This window comes from Oncorhynchus kisutch, linkage group LG11 (assembly GCF_002021735.2).
Source record: "Oncorhynchus kisutch isolate 150728-3 linkage group LG11, Okis_V2, whole genome shotgun sequence".
Classification (NCBI taxonomy): domain Eukaryota; kingdom Metazoa; phylum Chordata; class Actinopteri; order Salmoniformes; family Salmonidae; genus Oncorhynchus; species Oncorhynchus kisutch.
The window spans coordinates 22,723,906-22,739,851 of record NC_034184.2 but is presented as its reverse complement, the minus strand read 5'-3'; the positions used below and the strand labels follow the sequence as shown (position 1 = coordinate 22,739,851).

The 15,946-nt window shown below is 37.4% G+C and overlaps 1 protein-coding gene across 1 annotated transcript; it reads left to right on the top strand.

Annotated features, from left to right (window-relative positions):
• Nucleotides 1-567: 567 nt before the first annotated feature.
• LOC109899861 (bone morphogenetic protein 5) lies at nucleotides 568-15,589 on the top strand. The gene is made up of 7 exons (XM_020495466.2): nucleotides 568-1,697; nucleotides 4,733-4,925; nucleotides 8,935-9,083; nucleotides 11,093-11,290; nucleotides 13,009-13,085; nucleotides 13,351-13,461; nucleotides 14,085-15,589. The coding sequence occupies exons 1-7, from the start codon at nucleotides 1,202-1,204 to the stop codon at nucleotides 14,232-14,234; spliced, it is 1,374 nt and encodes a 457-aa protein (XP_020351055.1). The 5' UTR covers nucleotides 568-1,201; the 3' UTR covers nucleotides 14,235-15,589.
• Nucleotides 15,590-15,946: the final 357 nt, after the last annotated feature.

Genomic DNA, 15,946 nt, shown 5'->3' with positions numbered 1-15,946 from the left:
GAATTATAAAATATTTATATAATTAAATACCCAATCAATTATAATATTGTAAACCTGGCAAAGTAGCCCATTTCTCACCGCATACACATGCCTTAAAAAATCTTCTTTGATACCCATTATTTACCATTGTAATTACGACCATATTCCCAGGTAGGACAGGTGTTGGTTGAGGCCTCAGGATAACTTGCATACATGTCACACCTCACCAGCCCATTGTCTTCTCATCAAGGCAACGAGCTCAAATTGTATTTTTTTCAGAGAATCAGAAAAATGTTACCTTTTGAAAATAGATGGGCCTATCCAAATAAGACATCGACCTACGTTGTATGTCGTCAAATATGAACGTTGATTGATAGATTTCTAGATTCAATTAATATACAAATGTGCCTTCATCACCACCTAAAATTACACATAATCAAATTACGCATTTGTCCAAATGTCCTCTCCTAAAACGCACGGATTTGTCCAAACCTGTAGAGGTAATTAAATGGCCATGTTGTTCTTCTTTGACTCGTTAAGACAGGTTTCAGATTTCAAGTGTCTCCCCTTACACATCTGAGCTGCCACATTCATCTTCATGTCGGTTAAGTTTTATTGCGGCCGCTAGAGGTGGATGCAAAAACTTGGTCCTGGCTGGGTGGTATGGACTCATTGGATGGACAACAAGCTTCAACACATTTTCCAAAAACGTTACGCGCTGTGGCAACGAGTGGCAACGGGTGCTATTATATAGTCTAGTGATTTCCTCGACATCACTCAAAGGGGCTGTTATCTTTCTATTCAATGAAGGTGTTGGGCTTTTTCGAATTTTATGGGCGTACCTGTATGCTATTGTGTATAAGTGGAGTTAAAAGTGCGAGAGAATGTCACAATTCCACATTTGATGCGTCTACTTTGAAACATGTGACAGTGAGACATTGGATTTAAGCGGAGGACTCGAGAAAACTTGCTGCATGTCTGGAACTGGGACCTCACGCCGAAGAGAAGGGACAGCTCCACAACATAGATTGATGTGAGACTTCAAAGAACATCATTGCAGGCAGGCGTTCTCCTAAAAAGTGATGTGACATAGTAACCTGTATGTTATCCTGCAAGAAAACATTCAGAAATTGTGATATTTGTATTAAAATGGAGATAAATTTTATACACGAGTAGCAACTGTATACCTGTGTAACATCATTATCAAACACATCATTGTAAGATGAGAGCCTTCATTCCTTTGAACCGGGCCACATTTGGACTTTTATGGAGCTGCTTGAGTTTTCTACACTGGGTTCATTGTGGTTTAGGGGACAACCATGTGCATTCTAGTTTTATTTACAGGAGATTGCGTAACCATGAACGGAGAGAGATTCAAAGAGAGATTCTCTCTATTTTGGGTTTACCACATCGTCCAAGGCCCTTTTCTCCAGGAAAACAAGCATCCTCAGCACCCCTGTTCATGCTTGACCTGTACAATGCCATGACTACTGAGGAGGAAGAAGGATTGGGAATACAAGAGGTTACAGGGAAAGGATTCAGCGGGAAGGCTCATGGAAACTCGCGTAAAGGGAACTACGGCTATCCGCAGGGATACACTCGCGTGGCGCAACCTTACCGCGCGGCCCCTCTGACGAGCCAAATCCCTCCACTCACTACATCTCACGACACCAACTATCTCAACGATGCTGATATGATTATGAGCTTTGTCAATTTAGGTAAGTAAGTGAACTGACTTGAGAAAAGTTTCAAGCTGCCTGATTTATGCCTTGCGCTCCAGCACCATTTCTTTTTATACAAAATATGGTGGCCACTGATAAACTACAGTATTTTAAGCCTTAGAATTGTCACATGACCTTCTCACTGCTAATATCTAAAGGCTTAGATTCGTTTATATATGATTAAAAACAATGTATATTGTCAGTACACAATGTCCTTCAATGCTGAAAACATATGCTTAGACCATGTTTTTTAATATATATATATAAAAAATACCAGGTAGATTCTCAAAATGTAAATTTAACAACCTTGATTATATTAAAATGAATGATTATTTGTTTTACTTGAATTTGATCTTAATCATTAGACTACAATACAAACCCTAAACATGTATTCAACAAATATTCCCACAGTAGCCAATTTAATTTTGTTGCAGAAAATGATGATATTCAGTTACATTTACAATTAATAGGAGTTATAGGCTATTCCTATTGTAGCAGGCCTTAATTTCCCGTTTGTCACCTATAGCAAGAACAATGCCACACTGCTCACAACTATGTTTGCAAATTCTCTTCAAAGGTCACAGTGCTGTTTGTCTGAGTAATATACATTTCATGGGTACTGTTTATGAAGTTAGAAGTCTTTTTCAAACTTAATATCAGATTCTACTTCAGCCTTTCAGATGCCTGATATTAATGCAGGACCATATTTACACGCTAAAACACTGGTAAAAGCACAAACAATCCACATTTTGAAGACCATATCCATGTTCTTTGAATCAGGTTTGAATAAGCAAAAGAAGAGTTTGTCTGGACATTCTTGAAATTCTCAACTCTATGGAGATCTTAAAATATTCAACTGCAATATCATCATGTCACACTTCCCCTAAAATACATGCATTTTCTCTTAAACCGTCATATTTGACTTACCTAGGAAACAGGCCTTGTATTTTGAATAAATATATGTTTATCAAAATACTTCACAAAAGGCCCGCATTAGAGTATTTATATGTTTTGAAATTGTCAACATTTATTGTAGTGTAAAGAAAAGCTTTCTTATAATTTACACAATGTTTCATCAGTAGTTCTGACCTTTGACCCAGAAGTTCATAATAACTTATCAGATGACTGTCTGACCTTGGTTAAATTGACCTTAATTATTTCCTGTTGTTAAAGAAAGGAAAGCGATTGAGTGAAGCCTGCACTTTTTCAGCACTTATTCCATGTGGCACTGGGTTTGGGCAGTTAGATGTAAAGGCAGTAGCATTGTTAATTCGTTTTTGTGTCATTTTTCATTAAGCATTACGTTCCAATGGAGAGTGAAATGTGTATTTAAGGGATAGTACACCAGCGGTAAAAAACAATAAAGTATAAGATTTGTTGTTAGGGAGCTAGTGAAATGTTATACTTGTTTACATGTGCTAGTATGATAAACAAAAATGACAGTTACAGAGGACACATCTTACAAAAAAGAGGCTTATAAAAAGATATAGCTAAAGAGTGCTATAGCGTGAGCATGTAAAATGTATTAATGTGAAGGTGCTGTTGGATTTAAAATCCCTCACCTTGGTCTGTCACATCTGTTTCCACTTAGAGCTGCATGGCATGTACACAGTCAGCCTTGAAAGCTCTGTGCACTCATTCTGGGGACAGTCAGTGGTAAAGTGTACAATGAGACTATTTACACAAGTATTACTACTACAGCAATAATTGACTTCACTACACTAATGCTACTACTAACTCCTATAATACTAATAGTTGTAGCATAGAAGTATGTTGTGATTATTATTGATTATTAGATCATTTACGTGATGTACTCACAAAAATGCATCTTCACTCTTGTCGACATAACAATGAGAAATGATGCAAAATATGTATACATTCTCAACTTCCTCTTCTTCCAAATTGTAATTAAAAATGAATTCCATAAACAAAGTTAATTCCCTGAAACTGTGGCAGACACTTTTTAGTGAGTCAAACCACCTTCCGAATTAATCTGCAGCTATCTGACACTTGAAATGCTTCACTTCTGCTTCACATTACTGGCCATAGCTAATCATGGTGCAAGTCCAATCTGTAACAGGCAGAACTGACCCCTGACCTTTGTGTGTTAAGCAACCACAGACCTTCACTGTAGATAAACTATCAGTGAAATGGACTCACTGACTCTATGATTTCACTGGCTGTGCCAGAACACTAACACACCTCAACTCCCAATCCTTTTATGCTGCTATTTAGCAACAGTGTTGGATGGTTAGCTGTCACTTTGTGTCTTCTTGACTGCATAATGGCATGCCTTTGATTGCAGACAGGGTTGAAAATACACTCTGCTCGTCTTTGCTCTTCTTTGTGTGTGTTTTTCTATTGATAATTACGTAACATTTTTTATGTGCACATTTTATATTCAGTATAAACTCGTTCATCATTGTCCTCAGATAAAACAAGTTTAAACAAATTAGTCAGAGAAAGATAAATATGGGTTTCCTGTGTCAAACACGGCCAATGTATTGTATAGGAACTACAGGAGGTCAATATTAGGTTGGCAAATGAGGTCAAAGCAGTCACTCAAATCTTGTCAAAAAGTCTGTCTGGTCTCTTTTTGTCACGTTGAGGGGCAGACGAAAGTGTCTTTAATTGAAATCAGCCTGTTTTTCTTAACTGACAGCCCATTCATCATGGGCAGAGAATGCAGTTCGGCACACAGTGGAGGGCCTGTCTGGAAACTGCTACCTGTACTCAGTTGACTGATTAAATGGACTGGAGAGTGCTTTTGTTGGAGTCAAAATGTTTGGATTGGCTTTTGGAATGTGAAAACATTTGATAAATTACCTTTTTTCAGTTAGGTAGGTTACTGCTGGCACACCACATTCTGTCTGTGCAACACATTTTGTATCTATTGTGGCTCAGAGAAGGTATCAGTAATAATAATCACTGATCTGAATCACTAATCTGAAGGCTTATGCATTGCCACTCTAAATATTATGCAGTTATGCAAATCCTCTATTTAGTCCTCATGGACCAGTCTTCTTTTTCAGTGGAGAAAGACAAAGATTTCTCCCATCAGCGGAGACACTACAAGGAGTTTCGTTTCGACCTGACTCAGATCCCAGAGGGAGAGGCGGTGACTGCTGCTGAGTTTCGGATCTATAAAGATGGCAGTCATGCCCGCTATGAGAACATTACCCTGAAGGTCTCCATCTACCAGGTCATCAAGGAATATCAAAACAAGTAAGCACCATCTGACCTTCATTTCAACACCCCCAAATCATCCCAATTCAATTTTTAAAAATATATAAAGTACACCATCACTTTGTAAATTCTTGTGGAATGGGATATACATTTAGCCATGTACATTTAACATTCTCTCTGCAGAAACAGAATATATTGAAGGCTACCTATAAAATAAATTGACCTTTATATTCTTTATGATTTGCATAAAGTTCCACAGTGTAGTTTTTCTCTAACAGCACTGTGTACAGTAGAGTATCCTTAACATCCAGTTGTATACCTCTTTAGACTGTCACTGTAAATTGTGTCTAAATGTAAATGTTATGAACTGAATTGTCTTTTGTATGTAATTGATCATTCTATGGTTTAGAGTGGTGGATTCCTCAGTCAAAAACCTATACGAAGGGAAGAGAAATCACATCTTATTCTGTTTAACTGAGAGGAACCAGTCATCTCGAATGTCCCCTATTATTGTTTATAGGCATCCTGAATCACTGTACATAAAAGGTGCAGCCATGTGAGTTTACAAACCAGTTTGCCTTGTTCGACCGTAGCCTTTTTTGCCAGATAGAGAATCACAATGGTTGCTGATTTGGGTTTTGATGCAGGATATTTTGAGAATGGAAGAACTCTTTATCATATGTGAGATGTAATCTCTCAGTGATATAGTTGTAAATGTATTTTCAAATAAATACTTTAATGAATGAATTAATCAATACATCAATCAGCCAATCAATTAACCAATCAATCAATCAATCAATCAACCAATCAATCTATCAATCACCATAGCATAAAAGGGAGCCTAACACATTGTGAAATTGAACACAGCTTAAAGGGCCAGTCAGCAGTTGCTACATCCATTTTTGGACTTATAAATGAACTACGTATACCTATTGATTCTTGAAGAATATGACTTATAAGTGCCTCATAAGCTTAATTCAACTGTCATTCCCCATCAGAACCCAAAATATAAGCTTGTCTTACTCTAATGTTTGCAAACAAAGTCAATGTAAACAAGCACTATATAGCCTTAAAACATGGTTAGAACTATAATTTTGATACCATGGATGTCCTTGTATCCATAGCTCTGTCTATGAATTTGAGAGTTCTCCAGCCCCATCTCTCAGCTTTTAACCAAAACAGAGGCAGAGATACCGTTTTGTTATTGTTTCTCCTGCCGATTGCCACTTTTTTTTTACATTTATTTATTACAATTTTTTTTTTTTGAGGGTAGATCAGCTATAATATTGCAGATGGATTGTGGCTTCCATCAATGTATTTGTCTCCATCATTTCCAATCCCCCATATATTCTTTGTGTAAAAAAAAAAAATATATATATATATATAAAATATATTTTCCTTTATTATTTTCCCCTTACCCTACCACCCCTCCCCTAATTTGCGTAAACTAATGGACAACAACACTTAGGCTTCTACTTCCAGTTTATACATACTATATACATTTTATGGACACATTATATTTTACAATAGTTATCTTTTGTTTATTTTTAGTCGCATCCTTCAGCTCCACTCTGACTGTCACTTTAAATGAGTTTCGAATTTGTGAATGGATGCATTTGAAAGTGGCTGTCTTTAGATAACATTGTCTAAAGCTGAGCATCTGCACTTGGGGACATGCTTGTGTCAGCGTAATCCTAGGGAGGCTTTCAAATGTCCCTTTCAAACCTGCACTGTTCTGTGAAACACTTGAGGCAGGCAATTAGGCAGAAAATAAAAGACATCCTGTTTACACTAGCACATCATGGAAGTTTGGAAGGACTTTATCCTGATTCATGTGCTTATTTCAAGTGTCTTGAAGAAGGTCATTTGTCTCCTTTGAATTATAAAATCATAACCTGATATACACGTTTGGTGTTAGATTGGTAAGTGACACAAAGTAATCAGAAATGCCACGAAATGGAAGCTTGTCACAAGTATATATTATAATTTAGAAGCTTAATTAACTATACCTTTGTTTTATCTTAACTTTGTTTCCAAATGGGGGAGAAAATCTGGGAGGGATTAAGGGCTATATTAAGGTTATTTGTATGTTTCCTTTCTTTTGTTAACTAAAAACATCCATTGTGCTGTTTATATTATATGTCTTCTGATGAAGCAAACAAGAAAGGAGGCAATAAGCCTGTGTTTATACGGGCAGCCCAAATCTGATCTTTTACCCAATTATTGGCAAAATATCAGAATTGGGCTGCCTGTGTAAACAGACTCAGCAACATGGTTAGGCATACATTCTGGTCCAATTATGTTTTTCCTTTGATTAAGACCAAACATACATTTGGACTTTATTTGCATTTGGGCATGAATAATATGTTTTCAATAAGATATTGAAACTTTGGAACAAACATACATTTCCATTTGCACATGTTAACTAAATAAATCGATTTAATCTATGAATTCTACAGTTTATCTTTGCCTGGTCTACAAGTGTTCTATATTCAGTACTTAACTTGGGTAGGAGCTCACCAGAGTTGAAGACCGGCACCTCAAATGTTCTACTGCTTGAGCTCCTGTTCCTCTTATAGAATATAAGCTCAAAGGTGTTGTGGAGTTCCTGCACCTAAATATAAACAGTACCAGCACCCAAAATGAGTACCGGAACCTATTTCACTCCAAGTCAAGCACTGCCTATATTGCTCTCCTTTCATCTGACTGACTATTTGTGAACCTCATCCTTGTATCTCCAACCTTGTTCCGCCTCATTCTCACCACACCGGGCCCTTATAAATATAGTCCACGGATAAAGCTTTTCCATTAGCATGTTCACCACTTGTGAAGCCTCGGAAGTCCATCAGTTATCACTCCTCCTGGTCTATGTGTTGCCTGTCAGGCGGCTTGTTGCATCCCAGTTCAGTTGAAGCCATGTGGGCCCATTAGGGGCTGCCTAGGGGGCTCCCATCATAACCCTCATGCCCACCTGCTTCTCTTAACAATGTTCCGGAAGTGGGAAGCCGTGACATAGCTGAACACACAGGGGTCTACTTAAAGCAGGGCCCACATTCACTGGCCAAATATGTGTGAGGCTGATTGAAGGGGAGATATGACCCTCTTGGGCTTTTCTGGAGGTCCTAGTCATTGAACTCTCCCATCTGAAGCCCCAGGCCCCAGTCATCGCATTCTCTTTTATGGCTCACCGAGGTCTGGAGCCATCACACATTTAGCTCCTCAGCTCCTAACTGTGACTTTTCGGCTTGATAAACATTATTCAGAGTTTCACAGTTCAGCACCTTTTTCCCTGCTCCTCCCCCAAGGAGCCATCATTAAGCCGGTGTTGAACTGCTCAACGGTTCAGTCACATATGGTTTAAAATTGGTGGTAGAGCAAAGACAAATCTGTTACTTAAATGTGTTTTTTCACTGCTTGGAAATTATAGCCTTGAGTACATACATGACTGGTTGATTAATATCCTGCTTATCCATATTTTGTGCGGCTGTGAAAACAGATTGTCTCTAATCCGACTAAAGAGTCATTAGGCACTCCTTATAGAGAGGAGTATATTTCAGAGAAATGTCAAAATATGGGGCTTAAAGGATAGAGTACATGGAACAACAAATTTAACTAGTAAGATACATTTTTGTCAAAGGATGTTTTTGGCTCAGATCTAAGAGAGAAAGCTGGAATAAATTGCATCATGTAGTGATTATTTAATGATACTTTGTTTATGTAATGATTTCCAATATGGCAGGTCAGGGCCTCATTAATTGTTTGACTGCTTCCAAGTCTAAACGACCCAGAGGATGCATGTGTTCTCTCTTTGTGTGGCCCTTGCAAGTTTTAACAACACTAAGGTGCATAAACAGGAATTTCATGATTAGTTCCAGAGCTCAAAGAGCAGAGTGAGGTCCGTCAATTATATCACCCCTGTGTTAAATATTTTTTATCCAGTAAATCAAAGTTTACCCATAGTAATATATGTGTATTGCCATCTGTCAAGTTATCACATGCATTCACTTGTTATTTTTTATTGATTTTATATAAATATTTTCCTTAACAGGGATGCAGAGACATTCTTGTTGGATTCCAAAAAGATCAAGGCCTCTGATGGGGGCTGGCTGGTCTTTGACATCACAGCCACCAGTAACCACTGGGTGCTGAACCCACTGCAGAACATGGGTCTGCAGCTCTCTGTGGAGACTTTGGATGGTAAGGGAAACACTATTTTTAATCTGCCTTTGTTGTTGTAGGGAATTAAATATAGAAAAGCAGTTAAACTTTGTAGTTACCCCAGGCTTCAAAGTAGTTTGCCTTGAAATTATTTTTTGTAATTCAGTAGACACTCTTATCCAGGTAAGGAACAACCAGGCTTGGTCAATCCAGGAATGTATCTTTGCATACAGATTGGAAAGAGAAATTTCCATCAAAGCAATGTAGGCCAGGGCTGTTCAATGTCAGTCCTGGATGGCCAAAAAACCTCTGTCCAAATCTGGTGTGCCAACTGTAGCCAGTGAAAGTGCTGAGAAATGGGGTGAGATTCTGGATAAACTCTCAGTGTTCTTGATGAGCTGCACAGCTCTGATGGCACAACCGGGTAGCCAGACTAGGAGAGAGTTGCAGTAATCCAAGCAAGATGATGAGTGACTGGTCTAGGAGCTGTGTTAAATAGCTTGTGAGAAATGAGTAGATATTCACTGATGCCTTAGAGCAGGGTTCCCCAATAGGCGTGTGCCAAATTCGGCCCGTGGGTGATTTTATTTGGCCCCCAAGTTTTCTGAGCAAAACAATTAAAATATATAAAAAATATGTAATTTTTGATCTTGGACATAAAATATTGTAAAATCAACAGGAAATTAAAGTGATTTTAATTTAGGAAATCTGTTCCCAAGTATTCCCCCGCATAAATAGAGGCAGATGTGATTGTATCTCAATGTAATCAAGGTTTGAAATTATTCTGTTTTTGTGGGTTCTTGCGGTCAATTTGCAGTGTACAAACTATTTATATGTTCCGTCCCCCAACCATCCGCTCAATGAAAAATCTGCCCACGGCTGAATGTAATTGGGGGACACTACTTTAGAGGCAGTCTCTACCGGACCGAGTCATTGATGTTCTCTGTGAAAGAAAGAGAAACCTGGTTTTCCAAGGTCACACCCAGGTTCTTTGCTATCTTGGAAGGAGACACAGCTGTCCATAGAGGAAAGGACAGGCCTGTGTTGTCAAGGTTTGAGGTTGAGATGTTGATGTTTATCAGACATGAAGAGATACATACCATATCATAACCTGTGTGTCAGACGAGAGAAGGACAGATAGCGTTGTGTGCCCTATGCATAGCAAAGGTAGGATAATCCCTGTGAAGAGAAAACAGAGCCCAGTGACTGACTGCGAGATCAATAGGGGAAGGAGAACTGACCCCAGGGGAACACCTGTTGCTTGGTTTCATGTCGAGGACAGATCATTTTCATGTCACGTAGTAGGAGAGATCATCCTGAGATGCCCATCCCTCATAGAGGTGGGGCTTCAGAACAGCATCTGATATTTCACATGTCAAAAGAGGCTTAAAAGATTAAGGCAGTTTTAGATAAATTTTTCCTTTTTGTAAAGCACAATGTTAATGTTACAGAGTTTATTTGGATAATAATGCATGTTAACTATAATTCCTGCATCTAAGATTGGAGAAACATCAAATGTTTTTCATTTTTTTCATTGATAGAAGTTTTTTTTTGTGTGTGGGGAAATGAGGAAAACATTTCAAAACCCAAAGGAGTACCTGACTGTTTTAACAATTATGACAAGATTACTAGGAAGACGGATATTTTTATCTTTTTTAAAACCACAAGACATTGATGGAATGTTCTTTGGGATTATCTATGAATCAGATACATTAGCTGATGACATATGACAATAAATAAATAATAAATGATCTTTGTGGTTTGTGTGTTTTCCTCCATTTAGTATGATATATTACGTTACGTTAGGTTACATTATGAATGGAATAGCGGTCATATAGCAGTCGTACAATATCATACAAATTGGAAAACGGAACTTATCATACGTCTTTGCTCATATGAACAATGCAAGCTTCCAAAATATACTCTAATGACACCGTTTTACCCTATTTTGTTTTGTTTAATTGCTCCCTTAAATTAACGCATTTGATTAGACAGGATCTAATTATGCTTCTGTTTGCTGCTATTCACATTGCTTGTTGTTTTAAAAGGACGGAGTATAAACATGAAGTCTGCTGGCATCGTTGGAAGGAATGGGCCACAATCCAAACAGCCATTCCTAGTGTCATTCTTCAAGGCCAGTGAAGTGTTGTTGCGCTCTGTCAGGGCTGCTGGTGGAAAGAGAAAGAACCACAACCGCAACAAATCAGGTGGTCAACAGGAATCACCACGGGCACCCAAAAGTGGAGGTGGGCTTATTAAACTACACTCTCAGAAAAAAGGTACCGAATTGTACTTAAAGGGGTACAAACGCTTGTCACTGTAGTGGTATACCTGTAAGGTATGTCCATTGTAACATTAGTTATAGGTAAATAATTGGACCCTTGCAGTTTGTACCTTAAAAGAGACAACATGTAGCATTTGCCTTTTTAGGGTACCACCACATTCTTTTTAAGTGGCAAAAATGTACTTCTTTTCTATAACAAGTCCCTCAAGTGTACATGTCTCTCCACCATCCCACTTCGGACACAATTCAGGTGGTAGCCTGACCAGGACTCAAACCTGAATCCAGCGACTGTCAAGCCAACACCTTAACCATTACACCACCTTTTGACAAAGTTACTCAGTGTTGAGTTAATATAAATTACAGCTCCTTTCTTGTCACATAAGTAAGCCTTTATAAAGACTTCAGAACTGGCAAAGGATATGCTCAAACTTTAATTAACATAACCATAGACCACTTAAACTGGCACATCACTTCCACTCACAGGTGGCCCAAAATAACTAACTGAAAGCCACGTCCCCACTAAGCCACGCCTCCATTGATTATACTTTTATGTTCAAAATAAATAGATTATTTGCACATGTACCCTAAAAAGTACCAAATAGTACCAAGTGAGATCATATATGTACCTCTGAAGGTACATTATGCGTATTTTTATCTTTTGTACCCCAAGAAACAATACTGTACCCTAACTGTACGCTTTTCTTCTGAGAGTGAACCATCATTGAAATTGTTTTGGGTTTGGACCGGTGTAGGTTGGCAAATTTACTTCAGATAATGAAACACCTTTTGAGGTTGATGGCAAACCTTACAGTCCCATTTGTTATTCCCTGTCAGTGCATTAAAACAGTCTGTTACACACTCCAGGATGTTATGTCTACTCAAGCAGCCTCTTGTTGCCAAGGAGCCTTGTTTTGACTGCATGCTGCTCCAATTAATGGATCAAAAGTCTAAATAATCTACTGCAGGAAAGATGGAGCTCCGGGATCGGCAACTCCAGTCCTCATGGGCCCGATTGGTGTCACACTTTTGCCACAGCCAACACACCTGACTCCAATATTCAACTGATTTAGAATACAATTAGTTTTATCAGCTGTGTTTGATAGGCATTGGGGGAATGTGTGATACCCCTTCAGCCCCTGAGGACTGGAGTTGCCCATCTCTGATGTAGATCAATATAAAACAGATACATTTTCAAAATAGTAAACCTACCTGCCTAATCTATTACCTCTTTCAGGTCCTCATAAAGATGGTTTATGGATATGAATATGTACTAATCACCTCACACAACTACTCTAGCTAAGCTACACAGAACATTCACAATGACCATCTCAGTTAGTTATTTTAATTTGGCTGTAATTCTTTGACAGCTGTTTTTAACTGATGTGGTTCAGTGCATTAGGGATACCCAGTCAACACCCCTTCAGTGGCCACATGAATGTAATAACCATACATGAGTTGGTGCTGCTATTTGCTGTTAACAGTTTGGTAATATTTCATGAATAATTGATTTGGTGTTCATTTCCTATTGTCAAAAAATAATTGTACTGTGGGTAAACAATATACCACAGTGCTCACAGGTGTTGTATGAAAGAAAAAACTCATGTCTACAACTACAGTATATAATAGCCTAATGATAAACTTGCAGACTTGAGGGATTAATTCATTGTTTGTTGTTTTCAGATCATAACACCAGTGAGCAAAAACAAGCCTGCAAGAAGCATGAACTTTACGTCAGCTTCCGAGACTTAGGATGGCAGGTAGGAAAGATGGAACACTATTTGAACCATACCATATCTACTCTACATAAGCATGGCAGAGCTTAATGTCACAAGTGGTCATAGCATGTGTGTTACAAATATGTGTGTGTAAAAAGCCCCTCTTTTAGTTTCAACTATTGTATTAAATGCAGTAGACCACAAACAGACAGACTTAAGAAAACACATCAAGTGTCAATAAAGTGTCTTCAATATTAAAGAGGAGGACTTTGATGCTTATTTTGTATTTTCTTTATTCTATTTGAAGGACTGGATTATTGCACCGGAAGGTTATGCTGCTTTTTACTGCGATGGGGAATGTTCCTTTCCACTCAATGCACATATGAATGCGACAAATCACGCCATTGTGCAAACCCTGGTATGTAAAAAAAAAACTCAAAAGATGCTAATTTCCCATGAATTCATATTGAATTGCTTAATTGCTGGATTAATTCCAGACCATATTGATTTTCTAAGCTGCACAAACTGCAGCTTTGGGTTGTTCCACCAATTATCTGGGTTGTTCCACCAATTCAGTACAACTTTGATTTCACCTAATTGTAATATTCTGTCATAAACAGCACATGTTCAACTTAATAAAAAACGTTTAACACGTTTTCTCACGAGGTAAAAAAAAAAAAAAGTAACAGGGTTGACTTTGTCAAAGCAACAAAATAGCGAAGTGTTTACAATGATGATGAAAACATGGAGATATTTTGGGGTCAAGTGGGTTAAAATCCTAGAAGTCACAGAGGGACATGTCAAAATGCAGAATGTTGTCACTTATGCAAGTCTTCATTCATGTAAAAAAAAAAAAAAGATTTATTGAATTCTCCATGTGGTCTATATTAAACAGGCTATTCATTTAATATACCAGCCTTTTAAAAATCAATATTGGTGCACAATTCCTACTTAAAATATCAAAAGGGATGCAAAAGGCACTATTTTGCGGGAATGACCAATCTCCTTTGTATACTCAGTCCTTTCTATTTGCTTCCACAGGTCCATCTGATGTTCCCTGACAATGTGCCAAAGCCATGCTGTGCACCGACCAAGCTGAACGCTATATCTGTGCTTTACTTTGATGACAGCTCAAATGTCATCCTCAAGAAATACAGAAACATGGTTGTTAGGTCATGTGGTTGCCATTAATGGGCAAGCAGGATTGTATTTCAGATATGTGGTATTGCTGGAAAAGTTCATATCAATATAGATAGATCTGAATGTGTGTTGTGCTGTACAGTATTATGTATATATTAGTTTTATGAACTTATTTATTTCCCCCTATTTTTGTGATAACACTCAATATTGTACAATGAGTATTAGTCCATGTATATTTGACATCACTTAGCACTCTCTCCTGTAGGCCATAGCGAACATATACAATTACATTGTAATAGTTATAGCATTTCATTGTAAATCTTAGTAAAAGGAAACCTCTCTATAATATCAATATTTTGGATCTTATTGTTTATTGGATACGGTTCAACAAGTATACCAGTCTTTCCAAAATATTGCTTTATTCAAGCACACCGATATCACTGTTTTTCAAACTGTTACATTGGATTTCATTTTCAAACCATTGTTTAAACTATTATAACCACTCAAAAAAGGTTTACATATTGCTGCTACAGTTAAATGAGGTCATATTTTAGGACATACCAGTTGAACATGTTTTGTGTAGCTATCTTATTTCAAATATAGTGTCAATTATTGCATCAACATTGTATTATTATGGTTTTATAAGCACATTGTAGCCTATACTAGCTTACATGTATGCAACTTGCAACACTCTCTTTGATTTCTACTTCAGATGTGTTAAAAGCAGAATCTGTATTCATGTAATTTGAGTAACAGCCTGGCACAACATTAATCACATTAAAGGTATGATGTAAAATAGTAAATTAAGTATTTCAAATAGGACACTCTAGGGTTTTTCCTCTGGCCTTGACATTAATCATGTTTACACTGTACACAGGCATCAAATAGTCTATCATAAAATCTATAGTTAGACCTCTGGCTATAAAATATATGTATATATCATGCTTTCTATCAAATAAGTTATGCTGAAAGGTACTTCCTCTACATCAAATATGTCATGCATTCTGTTGAATATATCTTTCCATAGCATTCACTGAAAAAAGGAGGACTGGCCTGCTATATTCTCAGACCCAGGAAATGTCATAGTTCAGTAACAGTCTATTGTAGGAATATATGAGAACTAGACAAAAGTTGTGGAGTAGCTCCCTAAAAATGTACTTTACGGCCAGTATATATTTTCATTTTACATACGCAATACATAATGAATGAAACTACTCTAAGAAAATACATTGTTTGCCCAATTGTGGTAATATCACTGTTATTTTTGTATTATTATGGATATTATATTATTGTTGTCATGTTGTTATGCTTCATAATAATTTGAGTAATATATGTTTGGGAAAAGTACACGTTATTGTATTATTAGAGTGTGGCTTATATATTATTAAATGATCTTTTTGAAAATATTGCTTTCAAATACTTTCAATGTTTTATAAGCTAAACCAAAACACTTTAAAAAGTTAACAGAAAATTTACATTCCTTAAAAGATTTTCCATTTTAACTTGAAAATAACTGTATTTTTTCCACCCTCAAGGGCCCTAAAACACCAAGCCCACCTTATAGAAACTCAATTGACAAACATATCTTTATTCTATAGACTTCAATGCCTCTTTTTTTCCTCCAGCTGCCAGCCTCCAGGTTGTCTTCGTGTATTAGTGTTTGGAATTCTATGGATGTTTTATGTTGCCGGACTACCGTCTGAGATTTATAAATGTTTGACATGTATGATATAAACATAGGGGTCCACCCAGGGAGCCTGTAA

Bases quoted from the DNA above. Each gene is read 5' to 3' on its own strand.
- LOC109899861 (XM_020495466.2), top strand. From the start codon at position 1,202: ATGAGAGCCTTCATTCCTTTGAACCGGGCCACATTTGGACTTTTATGG. The intron at 4,926-8,934 runs GTAAGCACCATC...TTTCCTTAACAG, and splicing joins ATCAAGGAATATCAAAACAA to GGATGCAGAGACATTCTTGT. The intron at 13,462-14,084 runs GTATGTAAAAAA...TTGCTTCCACAG, and splicing joins ACGCCATTGTGCAAACCCTG to GTCCATCTGATGTTCCCTGA.